The sequence below is a fragment of the Dromiciops gliroides genome, chromosome 1 (assembly GCF_019393635.1).
Source record: "Dromiciops gliroides isolate mDroGli1 chromosome 1, mDroGli1.pri, whole genome shotgun sequence".
Classification (NCBI taxonomy): domain Eukaryota; kingdom Metazoa; phylum Chordata; class Mammalia; order Microbiotheria; family Microbiotheriidae; genus Dromiciops; species Dromiciops gliroides.
In genome coordinates this window covers 319,881,112-319,906,855 of record NC_057861.1, presented here as the reverse complement: position 1 = coordinate 319,906,855, position 25,744 = coordinate 319,881,112, and the positions used below count along the sequence as shown (strand labels likewise).

The window sequence follows — 25,744 nt, the reverse complement described above, 5'->3', positions numbered from 1 at the left end:
TAGGATTCTTCAAGTATACCATCATATTACCTGCAAAAAGTGATAGTTTTGTTTCCTTATCACCTTTTCTAATTCCTTCAATTTCATTTCTTTTCTTCTTTTCTTCTTTTCTTCTTGGCCGGGCAATGAAGGTTAAGTGACTTTCCCAGAGTCATACAGCTAGTTAAGTGTCAGGTGTCTGAGGCTGGATTTGAACTCAGGTCCTCCTGAATCCAAGCCAGTGCTTTATCCACTGCCCCTCTTTTTCTTTTCTTATTGCTATAGCTAACATTTATAGTACAATATTGAATAATAGTGGTGATGGACATTCTTGCTTCACCTCTGATCTTATTGGGAAGGCTTCTAGCTCATCCCTGTTACAGATAATATTTGCTAATGGTTTTAGATAGATGCTACTTACCTTTTTTTGGGGGGGGCAGGGCAATGAGGGTTAAGTGACTTGCCCAGGGTCACACAGCTAGTAAGTGTCAAGTATCTGAGGCTGGATTTGAACTCAGGTCCTCCTGAATCCAGGGCCAGTGCTTTATCCACTGCACCACCTAGCTGCCCCCTAGTGTTTTTTAATAGGAATGAGCATTGTACTTTGTCAAAAGCTTCTGTATCTATTGAGATAATCATATGATTTCTGTTGTTATTGTTATTGGTATGGTCAATTATGCTGAAAGTTTTCCTAATATTGAACCAGCCTGGCACTCCTAGTATAAATCCCACCTGGTCATAGTGTATGATCTTTGTGACGTACTGATATAGTCTCCTTGCTAGTATTTTATTTAAAATGTTTCCATCAATTTTCATTAAGGAATCAGTGCAGTTTTAGACTGTATTTAAGTACAGTTTAAACTGTATATGCCCTGTATATAAAATCTCTTTTGATTCCCACAATAACCTTGTGAAAGTGAATATATATCCCCATTTTATAGATGAAGAAAATGGACCAGAGAGTAAGCTGACCCATGTCATAGAACTAGTGCGTTCATGACGGAGTCAAGCCTGAAATCCAGACTTTCTGACACAAGTCCAAAACTCTTTCCCCGATCTTATGCTGCCTAGTGAAGAAGAAATTAAGAAAATATATTTTTTTCCTCTTGGCAAGAGAAGTAGTTGCTTAAGACTACCAGCTGTGTGACCTACAGTTTCCTCATCTGCAAAGTGAAGGGGTTGAACAAGATGATCACTAAGGTTCCTTATAATGCTAACATTCTAGGATAAGAAGCCGCTGCCTGCTGCAGGAAGGGACTAAGCTCCCTGACATGAAAACAAAGCAGAGATAGTTTCATGCCAACAACCCAGCTCAGCCCCTGGAGAGAGGACTAGCCTGATCTATGGTGTTTTCTTGCTGTTTGTTTAATTTCCATGATTCATGACCCCAAGTGGTCAACGGCACTTTGTTGGTACAACTTAAGTGATTTTTCTGACTCAGAAATATGATCACTGCCTCCTGACTTGTAAATCTAAATGTACCCACCCATACCAATGGGCACCAGGGTAGACTAAAGGATCTGAGGTTGGAAGTCTTAACAATTATTTTCCTTCCCTGTTCTAAGCCAAAGAGCTTTGAGCCTCTTTACCTGCCACCTCTAGAGTCCATATCACTGACTTGAGGCCCCTGTTGATTTCTGTGAGTTCCTGCACTAGACAGGGTGGTGACAGAGAGCCCTAGATGGGGCTCTAGATAGAGTAAGTGGACTCCTGAAAGGTGGGATTGGAGGAATGCTGCTGGACTGTGATCTGTCTACAAGGAACTCACCCACTGACCCCCTACAATTTCTACCACTTGTGATATGCCTCCTGGCTGTCCCAGGGTCTCTTGGGGAGTAACTCTTATGGTTAGCACCACTATCCAAAGGCTCACTCAGGACCCACCCTACACGCAGGGAGAGAAGATGGTTTTCCACATTAACCTAGTTTCAGGGGCACCTCCAGAAACCCTCTTTCCCTTAACAGTCTCTCTTCTAGTTCTGATATTTGAATTTCCACCATTATGGATTAATGCCTTTGAGTTAAGGCATCCTTGACTCCTGTGATACTGCAACTATATTACCCTGGAGATAACCCCTTTGTAGGGGCTAATTTATCTAATGAATTAGCTGGAACTTTGAGGAAGATGATAGCATAAAGACTAGGTTGGTTTTAATGAGGGTAGGGGAAAGCATTTGGAGTTTCTAGGAATCAAGGGGATAGTATAATAGCACCAATTGCTTATGGTGCTGGGGGAGGGGCAGGAAGGATGAATGGAAGCTCTGAGACATGGAAGTAAGGGAACTGAAAGTGGGGAGAACTCTCCCTACTTCCCAACTCTCTGTGGGGCTTCTCCATCTTCTAGACTTACTGGTTTCCTCCATCTCCTCCAGGATCTCATTGTTGGCACAGCGCAAATCACGGACTGTCTGTCTGTCCCCCTCGCTCTTTGATAGCCAGCGTTCGCATGGGAAGCGGAATGTCTCATCCCGGGAGTTGTCCTTCACATCTATGTAGTTCAGATGCCAGCCGGGAAATATCCCTGTGGGTACAGGGATGGGACTGGAAGTCAAACTTACCCTCCCCTCTTTCCCTTCCACCATCCTCCTCTCCTCATTGAGTAACTTCAGGCAATATCATTCCTCTCTCTTAACCTCAGGTTATTCATCTATAGAACGGGTGTCAGGGGAAAAAGACTAAGTGAGCTTTAAAATTCCTTCCAGCTCTAAGTGTTCATGGCTTCCTTTGGGGAGAGAGTCTCTAAGAATCATCAGAAGTAACACATCTGTCTGGCCTAAAGCAAGTTGAGCTGGGATCCAGAGCTGATGATGATCTTGGTAAAGAGACTGTGACCAGAGCCAGCTGTTCTAACCTTTGCCTGTTGGAATGAGTGAGCTAGCTGAAGCTAGCAGACAGCTCGGAGAGCCTGCAGTTGCTGTCCCCTCGGGAAGAGCCACAAAGGCAGCATTGTTGAACTTTGCAAATCATTGTGGGGAATCTGAAATACAGCTGCTATTTGTCGGGCATGGTTGAGAAAACAGGCCAATTTTTCACAGCTCTAAGGTTGTCTGCAGACCCCTGAGTGTGTGGCTGTCAATGGTGCTATAATTTGCATTGCACAGTGTATGAGGAACATTTCACTGAACTGCAATATAAGTTGCTCTGCCTAGTTGCTTCTCAGTCCCTGAGAGAACCTAGGAAGAAAAAGGCTCTACCTTTCTTACACACTATACATGCCTCCTCATTTTCATTTGTTCATTCATTCATTGAACAAAAAATTTTTAAGTGCCTGCTCTGTGCACCGGGAAATAGAGAATAATAAACAATGTGCAGTCTCTGCTTTCAAGGAACTTATTATCTAGTAGTAGATGAAATAAAAAAACACATTTTTGTTGAATAAAAAAGAGGCAGAGACCAAGAGTGGGTGATATCATTGGTGTGAATACTTCCTCTGCCAATACAGATCAAAATCACAAATTCGTCTAATTTTGAAGATGATCTTTGAGAGTCGTCACTAAGACTTTATCAGCCTGTAGCCAACCTTCTGGTGTAGCTCTCCAAACCTAACTAGGTTGGTCTTCAGAGGACCATCACTGGATCTCTACTCAAAGCCATTCCAGTGTGGAAGGACAGGCCTGAACCTGTACTGTGCTGGCTTTACCTTAAAGATTGAACCCACGGTAAATTCCATGACATGATGAATAGGACAGAAATGAAGAGAATAATAATATAATAGTATGTTGTTATAATAATATGCAATATATGTGATAGAGAGGAGAGGTCAGAACAAGACCCTCATGTCAAATTCAAGGTGGAAAGGGTCATTGAGGGAGAGGCTAAGATGGAAATCAGTGAAGACTACATGGAAGAGGTGACTCAAGTGCCGCCTTGGAGAAGGGAAAACTTTCAACAGGTGAAGATTTGGAGTATAGGACATAATGTATAATAGTCAGGGATATAGAAGAAGACAACAGGGCAGAAAAAAGTGATGTAAACCTGCTTTAAGCAAATGTTGGGGAACAAATATAAATCATGCACTAGCATCCCCAAAGAACTTAAATAGGAAATGTAAAGGTCTAAGAGGAGGTGTAAAGGCAGGAGAGAAGACAAACTTTAGAGAATTTCTGTGTGTGTGTGTGTGTGTGTGTGTGTGTGTGTGTGTGTATAATGAAGAAGGAAGGAAGAAGGAAGCAGGGGTATTTTGGGCGAAGTTATTTTGACACTGATTTGACAGTAAATTTGCTCACTCTTCAAACAAAAGAAAAATCTTCCTTCTGGAAAAGAACTGAAATTGCAACACCAACTCCCCAGGGTCAGCTCAGCTCAAGGCTCCTTAATGAGGCTTTTCTGGGTGGCTTTTACCTGCTTTTCTTCCTTTTGAGAAAAGATCCTCTTTCCCAAGAAGACAAGTCACTTTCAGATATTGCCCACCTCCACTGTCCTAAGCAGACATGGATGATTTCATTGACAAGACTAAGCATTGTACAACAAACACCAAGGAACAGTGCTGACTCTTTGGTGTCAATCAATCAACAAGCACTGATTAAGCACCTACCATGTGCAAGGAACTGTGGTAGACACTAGTGACACAAAGGATGAAACACCCCCAGCTCTCAAGAAGCTGACACTTAACAGAAGAGAGAAAATGAAATGAGGGCCATTTTGGGGAGTTTGCCATCATTCTGGTTATGTAGGGGAGAGAATGAAAATGTCTTTCCAGTTCCCCCTTCAGGAACCCCAACCCTTCTTCTATATTTGCCTTTTCTTTCCTTTCACCCCAGGGCCTTAAGCGACCCCCCTAAGATACTTCGAAACTTCCATGGATCCAAGGTTCTAGAGCCTTTAAGGAAGACCTTGTTGAGCTCACAGGGATCTCATTGAGGAGAGATGTGAAGAACCTAAGGTGTTAACCCTTCTCAGCATTTTGACATTTCAGTAGAGAACTCACTGCCCACAGTTTTCCAAATCATACCATGTCAGTTGATGCCTATTTGGCCTCCAAGTAAGATCAGTTTTGTGATGTCTATTGATTTCCTGGGATTCTGGAGCCAAATACAATTCGAATGAATCTATCTCATGGGTAGATAATCTAAAATCCTGAGGTGGGAAGTGACCATGCCAAGGAATGTCCAGGGAAGTGAGTAGCAGAGCAGGACTTTAGCTACTGCCTGTCTCACGCTTGGGACAGCAAGAGATACTCTCAGATAAGCAAGGATACCTTGAGAAAGAAATGCATCAGCACAAAGTACCAGCTTGGATTTCAAGGGACTTGAGTTAACAAGATAGTGGTTCAGATATAAGACCAGGGTCAACAGCAAGCATAGAGCAAGTAGATGACTGCCTATGAGGTTTTTTTTGTTTATTTTAGTGAGGCAATTGGTGGGGTTAAGCGACTTGCCCAGGGTCGCACAGCTAGTATGTGTTAAGTGTCTGAGGCCAGATTTGAACTCAGGTACTCCTGATTCCAGGGCTGGTGCTCTATCTACTGCGCCACCTAGCTGCCCCCCCAATTTTTTTTTTGTGAGGCAATTGGGGTTGACTTGCCCAGGGTCACACAACTAGGAAATGTTAAGTGTCTGAGGCCGGATTTGAACTCAGGTCCTCCTGATTCCAGGGCCAGTGCTCTATCCACTGCACTACCTAGCTGCCCCCTATGAGGTATTTTTAAAATCAGAAAATCCCTTATTTTCAAATCTATCTCTTCTGAACCCCCACCTCAATTTGTCTCATGCTTGAAACTCCCATTAGAGTTTCCCTATGGTTTTCAAGAGATGCCAATTAAAATGAAAATGCCCCGAGAGATACTGATCAATATTAACTCCTCAGCAAGGTGTATCTCATCAACTCCTTTTCAATCCTGATAAAAAGGGAACTGATTATACCATGCAAATCAGTTCCAGGTGGGAGAGTGAGGCCCTCCAAGGTTCCATATGCTGTCAGCTAAGTGACCAGGAGGCTCCAAAAGGGGTTGTCTCTTCCACATTCAAAGCACAGGTTCCTGGCCTGGCTTCAGAAATCCACTCAGATGGAGATTACTCTAGCATTTGGCTTAAAATTCTTCCTATTCCTTCTCCTTCTCCATTCAAACCCCTTGCTAGACCAATCTACATCTCTCAACTCTCAAAATCGGGTTCAAAACTAATCTCTTCAAGGAGGCCTTGCTCACTGACCCTCTCACTAGTTGGGTTTATTTCCTTACATTACATCCCTTCCAAATACAGCATACCTCCCTCACACATTACCTCCCTCACATAGGCTCTAAAGATCCCTGAGGGCAAGGATTGTGACTTCTATTTGCTTATTATCTGCCTTTTACCCCACATTGTGCCTGGCACTGGGTTTTGCACAAAAGGAATGTTTGATCAGTGCTATCAGTGCACTTTTATAGAGCATTAGTCTTCAAAATGATGGCCGGCCTCATCAAGGGGCATGGCATCACATTCAGGGCGGCATAAACTAGGCCCAAGAGGTAAATAATAAACTAACCAGGAGGTAGGAAGATGTAATAAGGCACTATTTATAATAAGGCACTATATATGCGTGTGTGTGTATATACACATAATATATTCATATGTATATATGTGTATATAAACAGATATATGTATATATGCACATATATGTCCAATATATACATGAATAATGAATTCAAAAGCATTGCATGGTCCTATAAAAAGAGACTCTGCAGGGCTAAAGCTCAAAATAAGCTGAGGCTGGTGATGAATGCAAAGGACAAGAAAAGGGGCTTTTTTGGTTTTGGTTTTGGTTTTTTTGCTATGTTGCTAGAAAGAGGAAGATCAAAGAAAGAATAGGGCAGCTGCTTGGGATGAATAGCATCATGATAATGGATGATGAAGAGAAGTCAGAACTATTGAAATCTTACTTTGTCTCTGTTTCCTCCACCAAGAGAATGGTCCTCAGACGGGGAAGAATGTAACAAAAATGATTAACAAGGAGTTGAAAACCAAGATAAGTGAGGTGTTTAAAAAAACAAAAGAAAAACCTAGCTGCTTTCAATGAGGGGTGTGTGTATATGAATCTATGTATGCATATGCAACACACATGTATATTGCATATGTGCACCCATCACACATACATGCACATACACAAGGCATACACACATGCCAATACACACAAATATACACACATACATACACACATACATACATACACACATACATACATACACACATACATACATACACACATACATACAAACAATGATTGTGGAGCTACTCTCATTCATCTTTGAAAAATTGTGAAGAATGGGAGAGGTGGGACAGGACTGGAGATGGGCAAAGGTCCTAATTTTCAAGAAAGGGAAGAGGGTGGTGCCTACAAATTATAGGCCCATGAGGTTGACATTGATCCCTGGCAAATTTCTGGAATGTATTATTATAGGGGTGGTATCTAAGCATTTAGAAAGGGAATCAGTAATTACTAGGAGTTAGCATGTCTGTGTCACAAAAAGTCATGCCAGGCCAGCCTCATTTCATTTTTGGACAGTTACTAGAATAGCAGATCAGGGGAATCATATGACATAGTAAACCTGGATTTTAGCAAAGCTTTTAATAAAGTCTCTCATTCTGCCTTTGACAAATTCTTTCATCCTAGTTTTTGTAGACAATATGGAGTGATGTGGCCTGGAGGATGAGACAGTTAGGTGGTTTCAGAATTGTTTAAACTCGAGTAGTCATCAATGGTCTGATGTCAATTTGAGCAGAAGTCTGTCTCTGTCTCTGTCTCTGTCTCTCTTTCTCTCTGTCTCTCTCCCTGGGGCAATGAGGGCTAAGTGACTTGCCCAGGGTCACACAGCTAGTAAGTGTCAAGTGTCTGAGTCCAGATTTGAACTCAGGTCCTCCTGAATCCAAGGCTGGTGCTTTATCTACTGTGCCACCTAGCTGCCCACAGAAGTCTCTTAATGGCATGTTTCAGGGGTCTGTCCTTGGCCCAGTGTTAGTTAACACTCTTCAAAATGACTTAGATGGATATAAGGAAGATATGCTAATCAGGTTTAAAGATGGCACAAAGCTGAAAGAGATCATTATTATGTTTTATGAAAGACTTGAGATATAAAAAGATTGCAAAAGGCTCAAAGAAAGATCAAAATTTAACTAATAATATACTTGTAGTTCTGTAATTTAATGGATTTGTGTGTTTTTTCCCAATCACCTTTACAAGTATATGATGAAAAATACAGGACTGACAAGTAGTTTGTGCAAAGATGATCTGAAGTTTGGGTGGACTGAAGTCCAATGTAAGTCAATGTGACACATGGACAACGTGACAAAGCTTACACAGTCTTGGATGGTGTTAAAGGAATTAAAGTGTCATAGGAAGAGGTCATCATCCCAAACAACTCTGATCACAGTCTAAAATCCCATCTCACCTATGAGCACCACATCCTGGGAGAGGCATTGACAAGCTGGGGTGATGAGGTTGGTGAAGACACTAAACCATGGGATACAAAAACATATGCTGAATAGTCTCAGCTGTTGAAGTAAATATGACTGCTTTCATATTTTTGTCTAATGGTAGCCATCTCCAGAGCTGGGTGGGGGGAGGGAAGAAAAAAAAGAATGTTATATGATGACTTTTTTGTATATTTAAAAGGAATAATAAGTTTTACATAATCAATTTGTAATGTCATGTGAAATCATCTTTTATTCTACTATGTTATGGAAATGCTTGTTTTATTTCATAAATTAAAAATTAAATTAAAAAAGAAAAGACAGGGTGTGGAGGGAAAATATAAGTTATATCTTTAAGTATCTGATGGATTGTCATTTTGGAAGAGATAGTAAATGTGTTCTGTCTAGCTTCAGTGGGGAAAACAAGGAGAACTCAGTATATTTTACAAGAAGATAGATTTTGACTCAATAAAAGGAAGAACTTTCTAGGATTCAGAGCTGCTCAAAAGTGGATTTTTTGTTTATTTAAAAGGTAGCTAGGTGGTTAAGAAGCTAAGAGGTAGAGATGTTATAAAAGTAGCAATAATAGGGTGGGGCAACTGGTTGGATATGGGATGTGAGAGCAAAGGAGGAGTTGAGAATGACACCTAGCAAGCCTGGGTGACTGGGAGCATGGCAGAACCTTCAATGGTAAAAAGGAAGTTAGGAAGAGGAGATGGTTTGGGAGGGAGAAAGATAATGAGTTTATTTTTGAACATGCTGAGTTTAAGACATCTATGGCATATCCAATTGGAGATGTCTATTAGACAGTTGGAGATGTGATATTGGAGGTCTCTAAAGAGGCTAGGACTGGACAAATAGATCCAAGAGTCAGCTGAATAGAGATGATAATTGAATCCACTGGAGCTAATGAGATAATCAAGTGAATAGAAGGAGAAGAGAAGAGACTCTGGGTTAGAGCCTTGGGAGACTCCATGGTTAGCTGGCCTGATAACAGCAAAGCAGTAGCACAAAAGACAGAGGAGTGGTCAGAAAGGTCAGAGAAGAACTAGGAGAGAGCTGAGAAGAGATGGAATGGAGGAGAAGAGGGTGATCTACCATGTTATGTGACTGCAGAGAGATGGAGGACAATGAAGATTGAGAAAAGGCCATTAGGTATGGAAATGAAATCATCATTGATAACTTTGGAGAGAACAATTGCAGTTGAATGAGGTCCGAAGACAAATTGTAGAGAAACAAATGTAATGTTATCAGTGGAAATTACATAAAGAAGACACTTTACATGTTTTTCATGGCTACACCCAAATGCCATGAGGCCTTTCTATCTGACTTGTTATTTTTGGTCTTTCTCATTAGAATGTGAGCTCCTTGATCATATAACCTGCTTGCTTTTTTGTTTGTACTCTGAGGCAGAGCCAAGATGGCAGAGTAGAGGCAGCAAACCAACTGAACTCTCCCAACATTCTCCTTCAAACATCTTTAACGACTCAGGAGGCAGCTAGGTAGTACAGTGGATAAAGCATCAGCCCTGGAATCAGGAGTACCTGAGTTCAAATCCAGCCTCAGACACTTTACGCTTACTAGCTGTGTGACCCTGGGCAAGTCACTTAACCCCCATGGCCCCGCAAAAAACAAAAACAAAAACAAAATAATGCCTCAAATAAAATTCTGGAATGGCAGAGTCAACAAAAGGTCAGAGTGAGACTTTTTTCAGCTTAAGAAAGCTAAGAAGATCAGCACAAGAGGTCTGTGACATAGGAGTAGAGACCAGCCTGGAGCCTACACAGCTGCAGCACTAGTAGTGGGCCTTGGAGGTGTGTTTGTGACAATGGCCATAACAGCTTTGGGAGCTCTCAGCCCAGGGATGATAAGAGCAGTGGGCAGGGCAGGGCAGTTAAGCAGTCAGAAAGAGATTATAGGGGCACTAATTACAGGGCCCTGTTGCATTGCCCAAACACAGTTCCAGGTTGCAATTCCAAGTCAAAGAGGAGCACTAGTGCTTGTGGCCACAGGGGAGCAGGGGCTCTGGTCACAGTTTCAGGGTGAAGAAGAGTGCTTGTGTTCACTTACAGGGGAGTAGGGGTCCTTGTCTGAGGTCCAAAGCAGCAATGGTACTTATGGCTGCAGGAGAGCAGGGGACCTTCCTGGGTAAAGACAAGGGCACAGACCAGGAGAACCTTAGAAGCCCCCAAAACTTACAGACCCCCCAGAATGAGCTCTGAAAACAGCAGCACAAAAAACCTGAAGCTTAAGACAATCTCTCCCCACCCCCACCCCACCTTTCCTCCAATTTGGGAAAAGAGCCCAACTTTAACATAAAGTTAAAAATCAAGAATCAGTTGGGGAAAATGAACAAAAACCAACAATATCAACCTGACCATAAAAAGTAACTATGGGGAAAGAAAAGATCAAGTCACAAACTTAGAAGACAGAGATGTCAAAACAGCTATAAGCAAATTCTCCCCCCCCCAAAATTGTGAATTGGACACAAGTCAAACAAGAATTCCCAGAAGAGCTTAAAAATATTTTAAAAAGCTATTTGTACCTCTAGTGCTAAATACATATTAAGCACTTAATAAATATTATTTTTCATTAATTCATTCCATGGCTGCAAGCTATAGGCCTGACCTTAGAAAACCTATATAGTCTGACTTAGACTGAGACCACTCCAACCCAAAATATTTCCTCTACAAATGCCTGGAATTCTCCATTTGCTTTAATCACTCTGTATGAAATTCTGTCATTATAGATACATTTGGATTTTTGAATCTTTTAACACACAAATATCCCTCAGAGAATAATCAGTCATTTAAACCCTCAGGGTTAAATGGTTTACTTATATTGCTTTCCTCTTAACACTTAGTTGAATGCAGCTACAAGAACAGAATGGGAGTTTGGATGTATTAAGAAAGAAAGGTTAGAAAAAGAAGATTAACTTTTTGAGAAGTAATGGAAGAGGGCAGGTTTGGGGGATAGGGCACACTAGTGAGTATTCAAGAAAAAGCAGAGGGCAGGATAAAGGCAACAAGAGGATGGAAGCAGGAACTAGTAAGAGCCTTCTTCACTAATGTCTGTCATTAGTCATAACAGAGTATCTTAGAAGGGAGTATGCGATAGCTCAGCTCAATCCATCATCAATCTTGGAACAAAGGACATATATACTGTGTTGATATGCTGGATCAATAGGTTTATCTTGACTGAAGGTCAGATGTCAAATATTCCATTAGTCTTGAGATAGAAATGAAAGGAAAGAAGGCCAGGAAAAGACATGAGTGACACTGCTCTTGAAGTTGCAAAGTAGCAGAGGGGAAAAAATTAAGGTGATGCTCTAATGACAGGGGATTCTTGGAAGATGGCTGAGTAAGTCAGAAATTTTAAGGCTCTCCAGATTTCCTCCAAAAACAGACAGAAAATCACCATGGAATGAAAGTAGAGCAGAAAATATAAAGGGGAAAAGCAGTTGTGGACTGAAGACCCTGGACTTAGTGGTCCAGCCTAGTGACATCATGTGCACTGTTTCCATTTGGGTTTTGTCATTAAAAGAAGGGACATGAAGTCTTCTTAATGAATGTGCATGTTCTCATCTTCCCAGGCAATACATAGCCATCTCTACATTACTGCCAATGTTCTCTCTCTCTCTCTCTCTCTCTCTCTCTCTCTCTCTCTCTCTCTCTCTCTCTCTCTCTCTCTCTCTCTCTCTCTCTCTCTCTTTTTCTTGTAGGGCAATGGGAGTTAAGTCATTTGCCCAGGGTCACATAGCTAGTAAGTATCAAGTGTCTGAGGCTGGATTTGAACTCAGGTCCTCCTGAATCTAGGGCCAGTGCTTTATCCACTGTGCCACCTAGCTGCCCCACCAGTTCTATATTGCTAACTAAACCTGCTTCTCTCTGGATTTCATGTTACTATACAGCTTAAAATCCATCAGTAGCTACCTATTACCTACAGCTGAAGTCCATACTCCTTAACATGGCAGTCGAGCCTGATATAATCTGACTCTCATCTTTCCAACTTAATTTCTTTTGATTTTCTTATGCAAATCTGTCACTTCAATAAGTCTCATCAATTTGATTATTCTCCTCTCTGAGTTGTTATTTAGGTCAGAGAATGGATAGGGAAAACATAAATTCTTTTAGACCTCAGTTTCCTCAGTTATATAGTGAAAGAGTTAAATTAGATCATTCAATTAAACTCAATAAGAATTTACTCAGTGTCTATAATGGCACTGAAGATACAAATATAAAAATAAAATGGGTCCTGCCCTCAGAAAGTTTATAGTCTAATTAGATTCTCCAAGTTTCCTTCCAGCTCTAACAAAGATTACAAATCATTCTTGATAACAACAAATCAATTTCTCTTTCTCTCTTGAAGTCGCCAAACTGCTGTCTATGCCTCCCATTTGGTCCTTAATCATATGATGTTTTATATCTCTCATTTGAATGAATGAATGAACAAATGAATAAATGAGAAAACATTTGTTCAGTGCTTCCTCTATGCCAGTCCCTCTGCTCAGCACTGATGATAGGGATAGAATAAAGTCCCCTGCTCTCAAGAAGCTTACATTTTAATGGGAGAGGGGGCAGTTGTATTTGGGTGCAGGTAGAGATTTGTAAAGATAACATATTATTGGAGGGTTCAGCTGCAGGTAATTGGAAATGCCTACTTGTCCTTAGGGTGTCATGGCAAACCAGATGGTAATGCATCTTCTTGCATGTTATTAATTATACTATTGGCCTGCATTTTAATGTCATTCTTGTATTCTTATTTAATTTTCAAGCATGTTATTTGCGTTGCCAATAATCTCCCATTTGTTCCAGATCCTTGCCTGCTTGTTTCCACCCTCATTTGTTTACAAATCTTTGCTCTTGGCCCAGTATGAGTCTTTTGTTCAGCTAGTTCTTTGGATACTATCTGCTGATTCACTGACAAGTCTCTCCCTGCCTCTAGGATACTGTGAGCACCTTGTCTTGCCATTCTCTGCTTTGCTTACTGACAAGATCTCGATCTCAGACACTTCCCTTCAGACTGTTTGCTTATCCAGCAGCAACTCCATTTTTACCTTTTGACTAGTGCCTTTTGGCTCACTCTCTTTAAACCCAGTTTTATTCCCAGAGGATGCCCAGCCCTTCCTTCTTGCTGACTCTCAATCTGGCCCTGGTAGATAAAATGACATCTTGCTTTGGATGAAATTCAGGTGGGTCCATCTGAGAATCCTCCAAGCCATTCTTTCAAAACCTTTCCTTCAAATATATCTGGGCTGGAGGAGCAGAATGGTGTGGTGGAAATGCCATTCATTCTGGAGTCAGGAGATCTGGATCCAAGCTTGGATCACAACCCTTATCCCTTGTCAAAGCTGTTACTAACATAGAGTAAAATGAGTCTGCCTCAGGGTGGTAATATGGGAGGGAGGACTTCTCCCTTGCTTTCCTCATTCCTGAAGCACACAGAATTAGATTGTGAGCTCCTTGAGAACAGGGATTGTCTTTTACCATTTTTTTTGTACCCTCCATGCTTAGCACAGTGGCATATAGTAGGCACTTAGCACCTGGTACATAGTAGACACTCAATTTTCACTGACTGACTGACACAGTGAACCCGACTCTAGCTGTCACCTTCAAGATTTTGTCACTTGGGGTTTACCTGTTCACTTTCAGCCCCAAACCCCATAGAGGCAAGAAAAGAACTATGTGGGTGAATGGCCACTGCTTTCCTATTCAGCTGCACCTGTGACAGCAAGGTCTTTTGGGCCACTGTTCCCTCCTCTACTCTACTGTCCTCTAGCTCTCTGGAGAGGCCAACTGAATTTGTCCCAAATGCCATTTCAACTAGTTCTAGCTATGCTCATTGTATGATCCTAAGTAAGTCCCTTAGCTTTCCTGTACCTCAATTTCCTGGTGTGTAAAATGGAATAATAAATGTTACCTACCACACAGGGTTACTGTGTTTCTCAGATTTTATCTTGTCTATAAAATACGGATGAGAACCTTTGTACAACCTTCCTCAGAGTTACTGTAATGAGAGCATTTTGAAAGCCTCAAAGTGCTCTGTAAACTATATTTCCCATCATCCCATTGTCTAATATTGACAATAAGGGAGAAGTAGAGGGATTTAGTAAAGCTAAGTTCTAGTCTCAGCTCAATCACTAACTAGCTGGATGACCTTGAGAGAAAACTACTTTACCTTTTCTGGGCTTCTGTGTCTTTCTCTGTCAAATAAGGAGGTTGGACCCAAGGCCCGCTAAGGCTCCTGACAGATCTCCTATTTTATGCTTCTCTGACTGATGCAAAAGCAGAAATGAAAACCTGTTTCATGATTAAGTCATAAGCTGTACTCCTTTCTCCGAGGTTTTCATTTCAGAAGGGAAAGAGGAAAGACAAGATTAATTTGAACAAAACTCAGACTTATAATTTATCCAGCCTTTTGACAAAGACCCAGACAAATGGGGGGATGGGAAGATAAATGCCAGTAATGAGAAGACTAGTAGTTCAGAGTGTGACTCGTTATTAGGTGTGATTCCTGGGAGACGCTAATTTATATAGTATTTACTATGAGCTAGACCCTATGCTAAGAGCTTTGCAATTATTATCTCATTTGATCCTCACATCAATATTAGGAAGATAGGTACTTTTATTACCCCCATTTTACACAGGAGGAAACTGAGGCAAATAGAGGGTACATGGAAGAGCATGGTACAGGGGTCAGAGACAGCTCTACCAGCTGTAGAAAATGTCAGGGCTCCTCAGGTCCCAAACTCAAAATATGTTTGGTATCTCTTACCTGTCTACTCACACAGCCAGTACCCTAGTTCAAGATCTCAGCCTCTCTTGCCTGGGTTCATTGGAATAGTTCCCTAATCTGTCTTCTGTTTCCTATTCTTTCCTTACACATGACTGCCAAATGAATATCCCTAAAAGGGACATCTGGTCAAGTAACTCACCTGTTCCAGCATTTTTAAAGGATCCTTATAACTAGGATAAAATACAAACACCTGAGCCTGGCATTGAGCATGTGACAGAATATGTCTGCAACCTACCTTCTCAGAGTCATTTCACATTACTCCTTTTCCTGTACTTTTATGTACCTGTTTGCTGCCCTTGTCATTCAGTCTCCCATCTCTACTTTTGGCCTGGATGCCACCCCACTACATGGAATGCTCTCTCTCTTCATTGCCACCTCTTAGAATCTTTAATTTCCTTCAAGACCCATTTCAATCAAGCAATCAATAGGCATTTATTACCTTACACTCGTACTGTGTATAAGGTATCATGCTAGGCAAGCAAGTACAAAGACCGAACAATTTCTACTCACAAGAAGCTTATGGTCTAATGGGGGAGGTGAAAGGTACATATATAAGTATGTGTAGAATAAATATAAAGAAAACAAATATAAATGTATCCAAAGTAATTAAACACAAGGTAGTTTGGGGGGGTAATCATAGTTGGAGGGATCAGGAAAGGCTTAAGATGCATCTAAAGAAAGAGATGGAGGTGAGCGTGGAGTGTGTATCAGGCATGTAGAATGGATAGGGCAAAGACATGGGAATGGGAGCTAAGGTTTGGAGTGTGAAGAACAGAGAGAAGACTAGTTTGGCTGGGTTGCAGAGTCCAGGAAGGAGAGTGATGCTAAATGAGGCTGGAAAAATTAGTTGGAGTCACATTGTAAAGGGCTTGAAGAACTAAACAGAGGAGTATATATTTTAACCTAGAGGCAATAGGGCATCCCTGCACATGGCTTGAGTAGAAAACAGAGTAAAGTTACATAGATTTGTACTTAAGAGAAAATATTTTGGCAGCTATGTGCTGGCTGTTTAGATGGAAGTAGTAAAAGATCCGAGGCAGACATTTAGGAGGCAATTGCAAGAATCTGAGTGAAAGGTGATGAAGACCTGAACTTGGGTGGTGCTTGTGGGAGAAGAGATAAGGGAACAGATATGAGAGTTATGGAGGCAAAAATGGAAAGATTCAAATCAACTGATTCAAATCAACTGATTGAGTATATGGAGTGAGGGAAAGTGAAAAGTCATAGATAACACTAAGAATCTGGGTGACTAGAAGAATGAATGGGGCCATTGAAAGAAATAGTGAGGTTTGGAAGAGGGGGAGGTTTGGGGGAAAAACAATGAGTTCAGTTGGAGGTATGTTGAGTTTAACATGTCATAGGCACATTCAGTTTAAAATGTCTAACAAGGCAGTTAGTGATGAGGGTCTGAAGTTCAGGGGAGACAGTGGAGCTATCATCTGGGAGTCATCTGCATTGATATGATTGTTAAACACACAGCCATGAGATCTTATGAAACAAGAGCAAGAGCAGGAGTGAGTGCTTAGAAGGAGAAGAGAAGAGGGTCTAGGGTAGGCCCTTGGGGAACATCCACAGGTTGGGGGGGTGATATGATTCAAGAGCTAGCAAAGCAGATGGAGAAGGAATGGTCAAACAGAAAGCAAAACAGGGGACAGTTATATCATGAGATTCCAGGGAGGAGAATGGATCCAAGAGGAGAGGGTGGTCAACAGTAGGTCAGATGCAGCAGATACCTCTTCAAGTAGGAGCACTGAGAAGAGGCTACTAGATTTTTTTCAGTTAGGAGATTATTGGTAACTTTGAAGAGTTTCCTTTGAGTGATAAGCATGATCTCCTGAATCAAGGCTTTCCCTAACATTCTATTTGTCAGTCTTTCCCTCTTCAAAGTATGGTGTTATTTACCCAAGTAGAATATAATCATCTTGACGACTGGGATCAAATTTATTTTTTTTAAAAAACGATATCCACAAAACCTTGTCTTACATATTAAAGGCATTAATGAATACTTTATTCATCCCCCTAGGTTTTGCATTCTATCTTGAGTCTGTTAATCTGCTCTGATTTGGAGCTAAACTGAATAATAGAGACCTAGCTTTGCCACAATTCTCTTCCTGTCTCTTCCTCTCCCCTTTCTCCCTCTCTTTTTCTCTCTCCCTCTGTCTCCTTCTCTTTCCCTCTCCTTGTAGCATTCTCCTTCTGTTCCTCTCCTTCTCTCTCTCTCCTCTCCCTCTCCACTCTGCTCTCCCCCCACCCTCATTCCCCTTGTTGGACATCCATGTGGCTGAGTGTTGATATATGCCCTAGGAGGCCTAGGAGTGGGAATCCATTGTAATCCTCTTTTCAGAAACAATTGTGGGACTTATATGCTTAAGATTATAGCAAAAGATTATCTTTTCATTGCTTGGGAGCCATTTTTGATAAACTGGTATGTTTGTTATAAAACTAAACATTGCTGTATACATAGTATATGTGCACATGATCTCTGTTAAATACCTCTATGATGAGAGTGGCTGCTGGGGGCGGGGGGGGGGGGGTGTCCAAATTTGGACTAGGAATGGGCCTTCAGGCAGCAGTTGTAGGATTGTTAATGAGGGTCAGAGTTATACATGAATATTCCAGGCATAGTGGCCTACTTGCTACTTCTGCCCTGCTTCAGACATTCTGTTTCCTGCCTATGTGCTTCTGATAGCACAATGTCTCCCAGGCCTAGAACATTCTCCCTCCTCACCTCTGCCTCTAAGAATTTCCTTCAAGGTTCTGTTTAAGTGCCACCTCTTCATAAGGCCTCTCCTGAAGCTCCCAGTTGCTAGAGCCTTCTTACTTTTTCATATTCTTTTGTATTTTGGAGGTGTGAGGTTAAAGATTTATATTTTCTTACCTGTTTCCATATTGTTTTCTCTTAGTAGATTTATAAGCTCCTCAAGGTCAGGCATAATTTTTGATTTTGTATCCCTAGCCTAGAATAGTTCCTGGCCTATAGTAGATACTTAATAAAATGTTGTTTGACTAAATGATATAAGGAAAGCAGAAGTCATGTCTATTTATTTTATTTTTTTAATTTATTTTTATTTTATTTTTATTTTTTGCAGGGCAATGAGGGTTAAGTGACTTGCCCAGGGTCACACAGCTAGTAAGTGTCAAGTGTCTGAGGCCAAATTTGAACTCAGGTCCTCCTGAATCTAGGGCCAGTGCTTTATCCACTGTGCCACTTAGCTGCCCCCAGAAGGAGGCACCCCCACCAAGGAGGGGAAAATGGTAAGCATAGGTCAAATCAATAGGCTAAGGTTGGAATTTTAGTCCAAAGCCAAAAAATCAATTTCAGGTCAAAAGGCTGATGGGGTCAGGAACACAGAGGTCAAGTAGTAAGAGAAATTATAGGAATGGGACAGGGCACTAAAGGTTCAAGCAGCAAGGCAGGATAGACAGATGACCAGCAAAGAAAGAGGCAATCAGGGAGAGAGATGAGCATGGAAGTAGCACTGGATAACCCTGAAATTTTAGGTATTAGATTAATACTTTAACCCAAAGACATAAGGCTTGTACTTTTCTAGGCTTATATCTTATGCTCTTTATGAGGAAGAAAGTTTGTGTCTTTTCTATGACTGAGGCTCTATAAAATCCAACAAGGGAAATAAGCAAAAGCACCAAGAAAGTCTGATGCTTTCTCTTAACTGTGGTAACTATGGATTTGCAAAGACTCTACCAAGATAATGCAAGCACTGACAATTCCTACACAAGCTGGGTATTCTTCAAGTACAAACCCAGTGATAGACTGTGTCTATCAGCCAATGAGCAGCCTAGCTAAGCTCAGAAAGGTTTACCACCCCACAGGCCCAGGGTAATGAATTCTTTTGGCCACAAACCAAAACAAAAAACCTGTCTACTGAGTGAGGCATGGAGGGGCTACTATCTGAATAAGTGGAGAGACTGCCCACTCTGATGAAATCACTGAGTTCTTCAACTATTAAAGTAAGTAGAGCTATCCCTGTGCACTGTTTCCTAAAAGGAAGTAAATGACGCCTCTAATCATTTGAACTTGACCCTTAGATTAGCCTAGCACCATAAAGGAAAGAAGTGGCTGATTTTGGAATGAGATTTTTAAAAGTTCTGTTATAGTTCAATGATGGAGAGCAGAAATGAGTGCTCATTCCCTATGATTGATCTCACCTAGGGGAAGCCAGGGAAGTAATTTGCTCTATCTCAGGGACATCAGCCTGGTATCAGGGATGGTAAGAAACTTGGGCTTGCTGTGACAGCCTTGCTATTTCTAAGTCTTTCCTTTTGATCCTGGGGCATAATCACTCCCAAAGGCCATCAATAATCCTGGTCATAGCCCCCCAAAGAGAAAAAGACTTATTTGTACTAGTAGTACAAAAATATTTCTAGCAGCTCTTTTTTGTGGAGGCCTTAGCCTCCACAAAATTGAAAATCAAAGGAATGTTCATCAATTGGAGAATAGCTAAACAAGCTGTGGTATATGACTGTAATGAAATATTATTGTGCTATAAGAAATGACAAGCAGGATGACTTCGGAAAGGCCTGGAAAGATTTGTATAAACTGATGTATAGTGAAGTGAGCAGAACCAAAAGAACATTGTGCACAGAGAAAACAATATTGTTTGATGAAGAACTGTGAAAGACTTATTTTCAACAATACAATGATCCAAGACAATCTCAAAGGACTAATGATGAAACATACTATCCACCTCCAAAGAAAGAACTGATATTGACTGAACACAGACTGGAGCATGCTATTTTTCACTTTCTTTCAATTTTTCTTTTATTCAAGGTTTTTTAAATAAAATGACGAATATGGTAATGTTTTACATAATTGTACATCTATAACCTATATCTTATTGCTGCTTACTGCCTCAGGGAGGGGGGAGGGAAGGAAGGAGGGATAAAAATTGGAACTCAAAACTATAAATAAAAATGTTTATTATATGAAAAAGAATCTTGATCATGACATGAGTTGGCACCCAGACAGCTTGTCAGTCTGTCCCCAAGCTTCTAGTTAACCCAGCTTCATCTAGCTGCCAAGCCATGGCATAGCCATGCTTGTGGCCACTGCCATAGAGGCCTGACCCTTGGCCCATGCCTACCTCGTGGAGCAGAGCACTGAGTCATCCAGGGAAGCAGCTGTGGCCTGGCCTCCTCCACATCCCTGGTATGAGGGGTCTGATCAGGGCATTACCTTTGTTGTCATGCCAGACCCTCAGCTTGCAGAGATGACCAAGGCTCAGCATGTCCGTGAAGCTGAATGTGTCTGTCCCACTGCGCTCAAACTTGTTAAAGTTTTTGGATCGCTTCAGGGGCAGGGTACCACTGTCTCCATTCTCTCCAAAGATGATGATGAACACATTGGCATCAGTGCCAGCTCCTGAAGGGACATGGCAAACAGACCACATAAGTGACTTTGAAATTCGATCTCTCCAACATGAGACCTTCTCAACCCTGGAGTTATTTCTAGACTGTTTTGTGGCTCACCTGGTTGGGGCTTACAGTTCTTAAGGTCCAAGTCAGATGATTGACTCCCAAATGACCAGTTAAGTTCATTATGCTCCCTGGCCTGGGACCCTAGCCAATCTCCTTGAATATGCTATTGGTTTCAAGAGATCTCAGAGAAGGATTCAAGGCAAATCTATGACCAATACTTAAATAACAGTACAAAGCACAATTCATCCCAGGTTGATTTTATGTATAGATTGAATTGACAGCTGCCTACATCATGTGAATTCAAAGTAGTAGGAAAGCTTCTAACAGGAAGACAGCTAAATACTAGTAATGCCTAAAATCCCACTATTAGAACTTTACTCCTTTGGCTGTAATAAAATGAGCATTTTGTCTCCTCTTATAATGAACTGTTTAGCCATTCCCTAATCAATGGTCAGTTGAATATTAAATATAGTTTTTGTACCCATCCTCCTACAAGATAATAAACAAGTCAGAGACATAAATAATATCTCTGACAATTTGTTCACCCAGATCAGAGAAGTCTATTTCTGCCTCTCTTACCAGAAGTAGTTACCTCATAGAAACTAGGTCAGAGAATGGATAGGGAAAACATAATATCAATTTGATATTTTGTCCCATGTGGAGTCTCCTCTCCTAAGAAGAGAGCTCAAGGACTCCCTCTTTCTGAGGGTATATAAGGTTTTCTTTGCTCACTGGTTACAGTGACATCAGTTTTATTAGCATGATACAAATTAACCAAAAGCAAATACTATAACAGGCAGCTTAAAGACACAGGAAGGGTTTACCAAGGACAAGGATGTCTAGATATTTGCTAAGAAGAATGATAAGATCTATTTACTCTTTGGGGGAAAGAAGATAGTGAATGGGGTCTCAATTGAAGTTTAGTCAAAAGGGGCATTTTGATTTGTTTACTCTCTTGGGGAGAAAAGTTAGTAAAATAGGAACTTATCTGCTAGCTATCTGGGTTCAGCCTGAAGTTTAAGCTGAAGAGCATTTTCCAGGGTTTCATAAAATTCATTTGGATAATAAGATATCTCCATCAAATCCAGGTGATCCATATATTCATATTAACAGGTGATGGCTAAATTATTGATCAACATTGATTAGATTTGCTAGATCATGGCAAAATTTGATATGGTTAGACCACTGCCAGAGAAGGTTAGCCTTACATATAGGTACAATTATAGACTATCTATGTAGTGTGATTTGGGGGGCAGTTAGGAAAACTTTTCTTTCCCAAACATCTTCCCTGCTTACCTATCACAAAATTCCACCCTTAGAGCTTTATTCTTTTGGGTTAAGGGATTGTCCCTCGTTAAAATACAAAGATACTATTCCAAAAGATTCATGGTGGAAAATGCTCTTCACAATCAGAAAAAGAACTGTGGTGTCTGAATGCAGATCAAAGCATACTATTTTAACATGTTTTTTGTTGTTTTGTTTTTGTTTTCATTTTTTTTTCTTGTGTTTTTCCCTTTTGTTCTGATTCGTCTTTCACAACATGACTAATGTGGAAATATGTTTAGCATGATTATACATATATAACCCATATCAGATTGCTTACTATTTTTTTGTGGGGTGGGGTGGGGTGGGGTGGGGCAATGAGGGTTAAGTGACTTGCCCAGGGTCATACAACTAGTAAGTGTCAAGTGTCAGAGGCCCCATTTGAACTCAGGTCCTCCTGAATCCAGGGCTGGTGCTTTATCCATTATGCTGCTAGCTGCCCCCAGATTGCTTGCTATCTTGGGGAGGGGGGAGGGAAGGGAGGGAAGAAGAAAAATTTGAAACTCAAAATCTTACAAAAATGAATGTTGAAAACTATCTTTATATGTAATTGGAAAAAATAAAATAAAATACTATTTAAAAATACAAAGATCTTGAAGAGATAGCATAATGTGTTAAGTTCTTATTGAATTTTTTGATTGGAGTTCTTGAATGTTATTAACTTACATGGGTTTGGATAGAAGAGAGGAAAAAGAGGTGGAGTTTGAGCACCATGCACCCTCCAGAGAGGGCTGGTTTCAATAGGGGTTCTAGGCATCAACAGGGCACTCTGAGGGCATGGTGATAGACTATACCAGGCAGCCTAGGAGAGGCACTGACTGGGTGATGATCACAGAACGCAAAGTCCACTTTATTCAAAATTTTACTAAAGACCAGCCACAAGAGAAGAGAAACTGAGGCAAATATGTAAAAGATCTAATATCCAAATAATATCATAATATCTACTAAAATATTTAAATGAAAATGGAAAGCAACAAGGAAGCTGCATTATTCCCATTCATCAGATGTGGGAACAAAGGGTTTTTTTTTAATTTATTTTATTTATTTACTTATTTTTTTGGTGAGGTAATTGGGGTTAAGTGACTTTCCCAGGGTCACACAGCTAGTAAGTGTCAATTGTCTGAAGTCGGATTTGAACTCAGGTCCTTCTGACTCCAGGGCTGGTGCCCTATCTACTGTGCCACCTAGCTGCCCCCAAACAAAAGGGTTTTATTCATTTATTCATTTTGTGGTTTTTTGACAATCAGCATAACAAAAAGGGCCTGGGTTTTGGAGTCAGCAGAACAAGTCCTCAGCCCCAAGTCTACCAACCCCAAGCCCCTGTCTTCATGCATAAATAATATTATCTCTCTAAACTTTAGTTCCCTAGCCTACAAAAGGAAGGGGTTAGACTAAGAGACCTTAAGGTCCCTTCTAGCTCAAAAACTCTATGATTCTAGATGTATAAGCTTCTCAAAAGTCACTCCCCCCAAAGTGATTGGAATAGGAACTAGGAAACTGAGACAGGACTCTGGACTTGAAGAGAGGAGGGGACAGGAAGTTAGCAGAGTGGAAGCCTTTCCCCAAGAGGACTAACACTCACCCAGAACGTTGCTGGTCTTGACTGTAACAGTGTAGGATGTCCACTCCATCATCTCTTCCTCATTAATCACTGCACACATCTCACAGACCAGGGTCTTCTTTTCACCCTTCCTCTCAGATAACCACTCACCATAGTAGAACATTGTCAGGTCTCCATTGTCCATGTTCTTCAGGAGGACCTGAGGAAGAGGAATGGCCAGGGGTGGGACCTCCATGCCTCTCGGGCACCAAACTCAATACCTTCAGCAGAAAAAATCAATCAGGGCTGCAAGGGACCCGAGGTGGGGCTGGCCCCAAATATCCTGGAGTAAGCTGTCACCTAGCTGGTATAATTTGAGGTTGCCATCCCTGCCCTCATTCACAAAATCTTCTCTCACTATCCTGTCACAGCGTCAAAATTTTCTACTTTTACTTACTCATTTAAGGCAGTTAAGTTGTACTTGGGTGAGATGTATATGTATATGTATATATATATGTGTGTGTGTGTGTGTGTGTGTGTATACACACGTACACATATACACACATGCACACATACATATAAAACACAAGGAATATATGCATATTTATGTTTATGCATGTATGCATATGTATATATACACATATGCACATACAATACACATATACATATACATATATGCCTCAAGGATATTATTTTTCCCTACAGGGGCAAGAGTCCACCCTTTAAGTCACAGGTCTTAGAGCTTCTCCCTTCTTCACTTAAGAAGAACCCTGCTCAGCTGCCCCAAAGGAAGGAGGGAAGCAAATGGAAATAGAAAGAGACCCCAAATGCTTTTCTGAATCCCTCTTAACACCCTGAATGAGTGATGACCAAATGGGAAGTATGCTCTACAGGCCCAGGCAGGGACAGGGGCAGGGGAAAAGAGATGGATGAACCAGACAGGAATGGGAAGTAGAGACATTCCCAGAAAGGCAAGTTGGAAGTGTTTCCACAACTACTTGAGAGAGTCCTCTGTGTATAGGGTAGGGATATGGGACCTGGATGAAAAAAACAGAAAATTTCCAATTGTCCAAAGGCATCCTGCCCCCTTACTGGAGGGTAAAAGTGCTATTGCCCTGGATCAGTGGATGCCCATACAGCAGCTTAGCAATGGGGAAGAATAACCTTAACCTTCACCCTCAAGCCCCACCTGGGACAATAGGGAGTCACAGGCCTTATACAAGTCTCCAAGGTCTTTACAAAGGGGAAAGGGTCTCTCTGTGGACTCAATTATTTGTCCTTACTGTGTTCTTTATTCTGCAAGTAAAACCTGAGGCTTTATTAGGAGAGCTAGTCTTATTACTGGGGAAATGCCAGTTATCCAAGTGACCAGATTCTACTTGGACAACAAAAATCAAGCCAGATAAATAAGAGGTCATTAAATCATAGGTTCTTTTTTTTTTTTTTTTTGGAGAGGCAATGGGGGTTAAGTGAGTTGCCCAGGGTCACACAGCTAGTAAGTGTCAAGTGTCTGAGGCCAGATTTGAACTCAGGTACTCCTGAATCCAGGGCTAGTGCTTTATCCACTGTGCCACCTAGCTGCCCCCAAATCATAGGTTCTTAGTGAAGGGAGCCATTGATGCAAAGGTTATCCATTCATTCAACAAACTATTGAACATCTACTATGTGCTAGTTACTAAGGATACAAAGAGATAAGACACAAGCTCTGACCTCAAGGGGTTTATACAGCCTGGCACATAGTAGGTACTTAATGTTTATTGACTGAATAATTGATTGAAATGAAGGACAATATAAGTATATGAATGAAACTGTGATATAAGGGAGAGTGAGATAAGTGCAAAGGAGAGTACCAGGGGAAATGCTATGAAAGATTTAGAGGATTCTTTGTAGGGGAGATGGGGCAAGCTTGGAGAGGAAGCCATAGTGGGAGCTCTGGTTTAGAGGAACCTGGGATCCAGGTTTGTGGGAAAGGAGGAAGTCAAAAGAGAAAAGAGGAGAGAAGAAATGGTGATGAAGGGACACTGATGACAATCATGTCAGTTTTGCTCAGGACCAGACCTGCCTTAGCCATGGAGCAAAGAATCTTCCCTGGTGTTTCTGATGATCAAAATGCAATTCTATTCTTTAAAAAAGGATCTACTCACTGTTTACTATGCTCACAGTGTTCTGGAGGCTAAAAAAAGAAGAATAAAATGTATTCCCTGACAGCAAAAATCCTACCTGACTTTAGAATGAACCACAACTGGAAACAATAATGCCCATAATTCAGTTGTAATATAAAGCA

At 41.1% G+C, this 25,744-nt stretch overlaps 1 protein-coding gene across 3 annotated transcripts in view; it reads right to left on the bottom strand.

Annotated features, from left to right (window-relative positions):
• Positions 1–25,744, bottom strand: part of LOXHD1 (lipoxygenase homology PLAT domains 1) — a 277,309-nt gene that overhangs the window by 14,607 nt on the left and 236,958 nt on the right. For all 3 annotated transcript variants that reach the window (XM_043977280.1, XM_043977281.1, XM_043977283.1), the window contains 3 exons: positions 23,503–23,680; positions 20,356–20,541; positions 2,330–2,500 (listed from right to left, as the gene is read on the bottom strand). In XM_043977280.1, the coding sequence (XP_043833215.1) occupies positions 2,330–2,500; positions 20,356–20,541; positions 23,503–23,680 (535 nt within the window). The remainder of the gene's footprint in view (positions 1–2,329; positions 2,501–20,355; positions 20,542–23,502; positions 23,681–25,744) is intronic.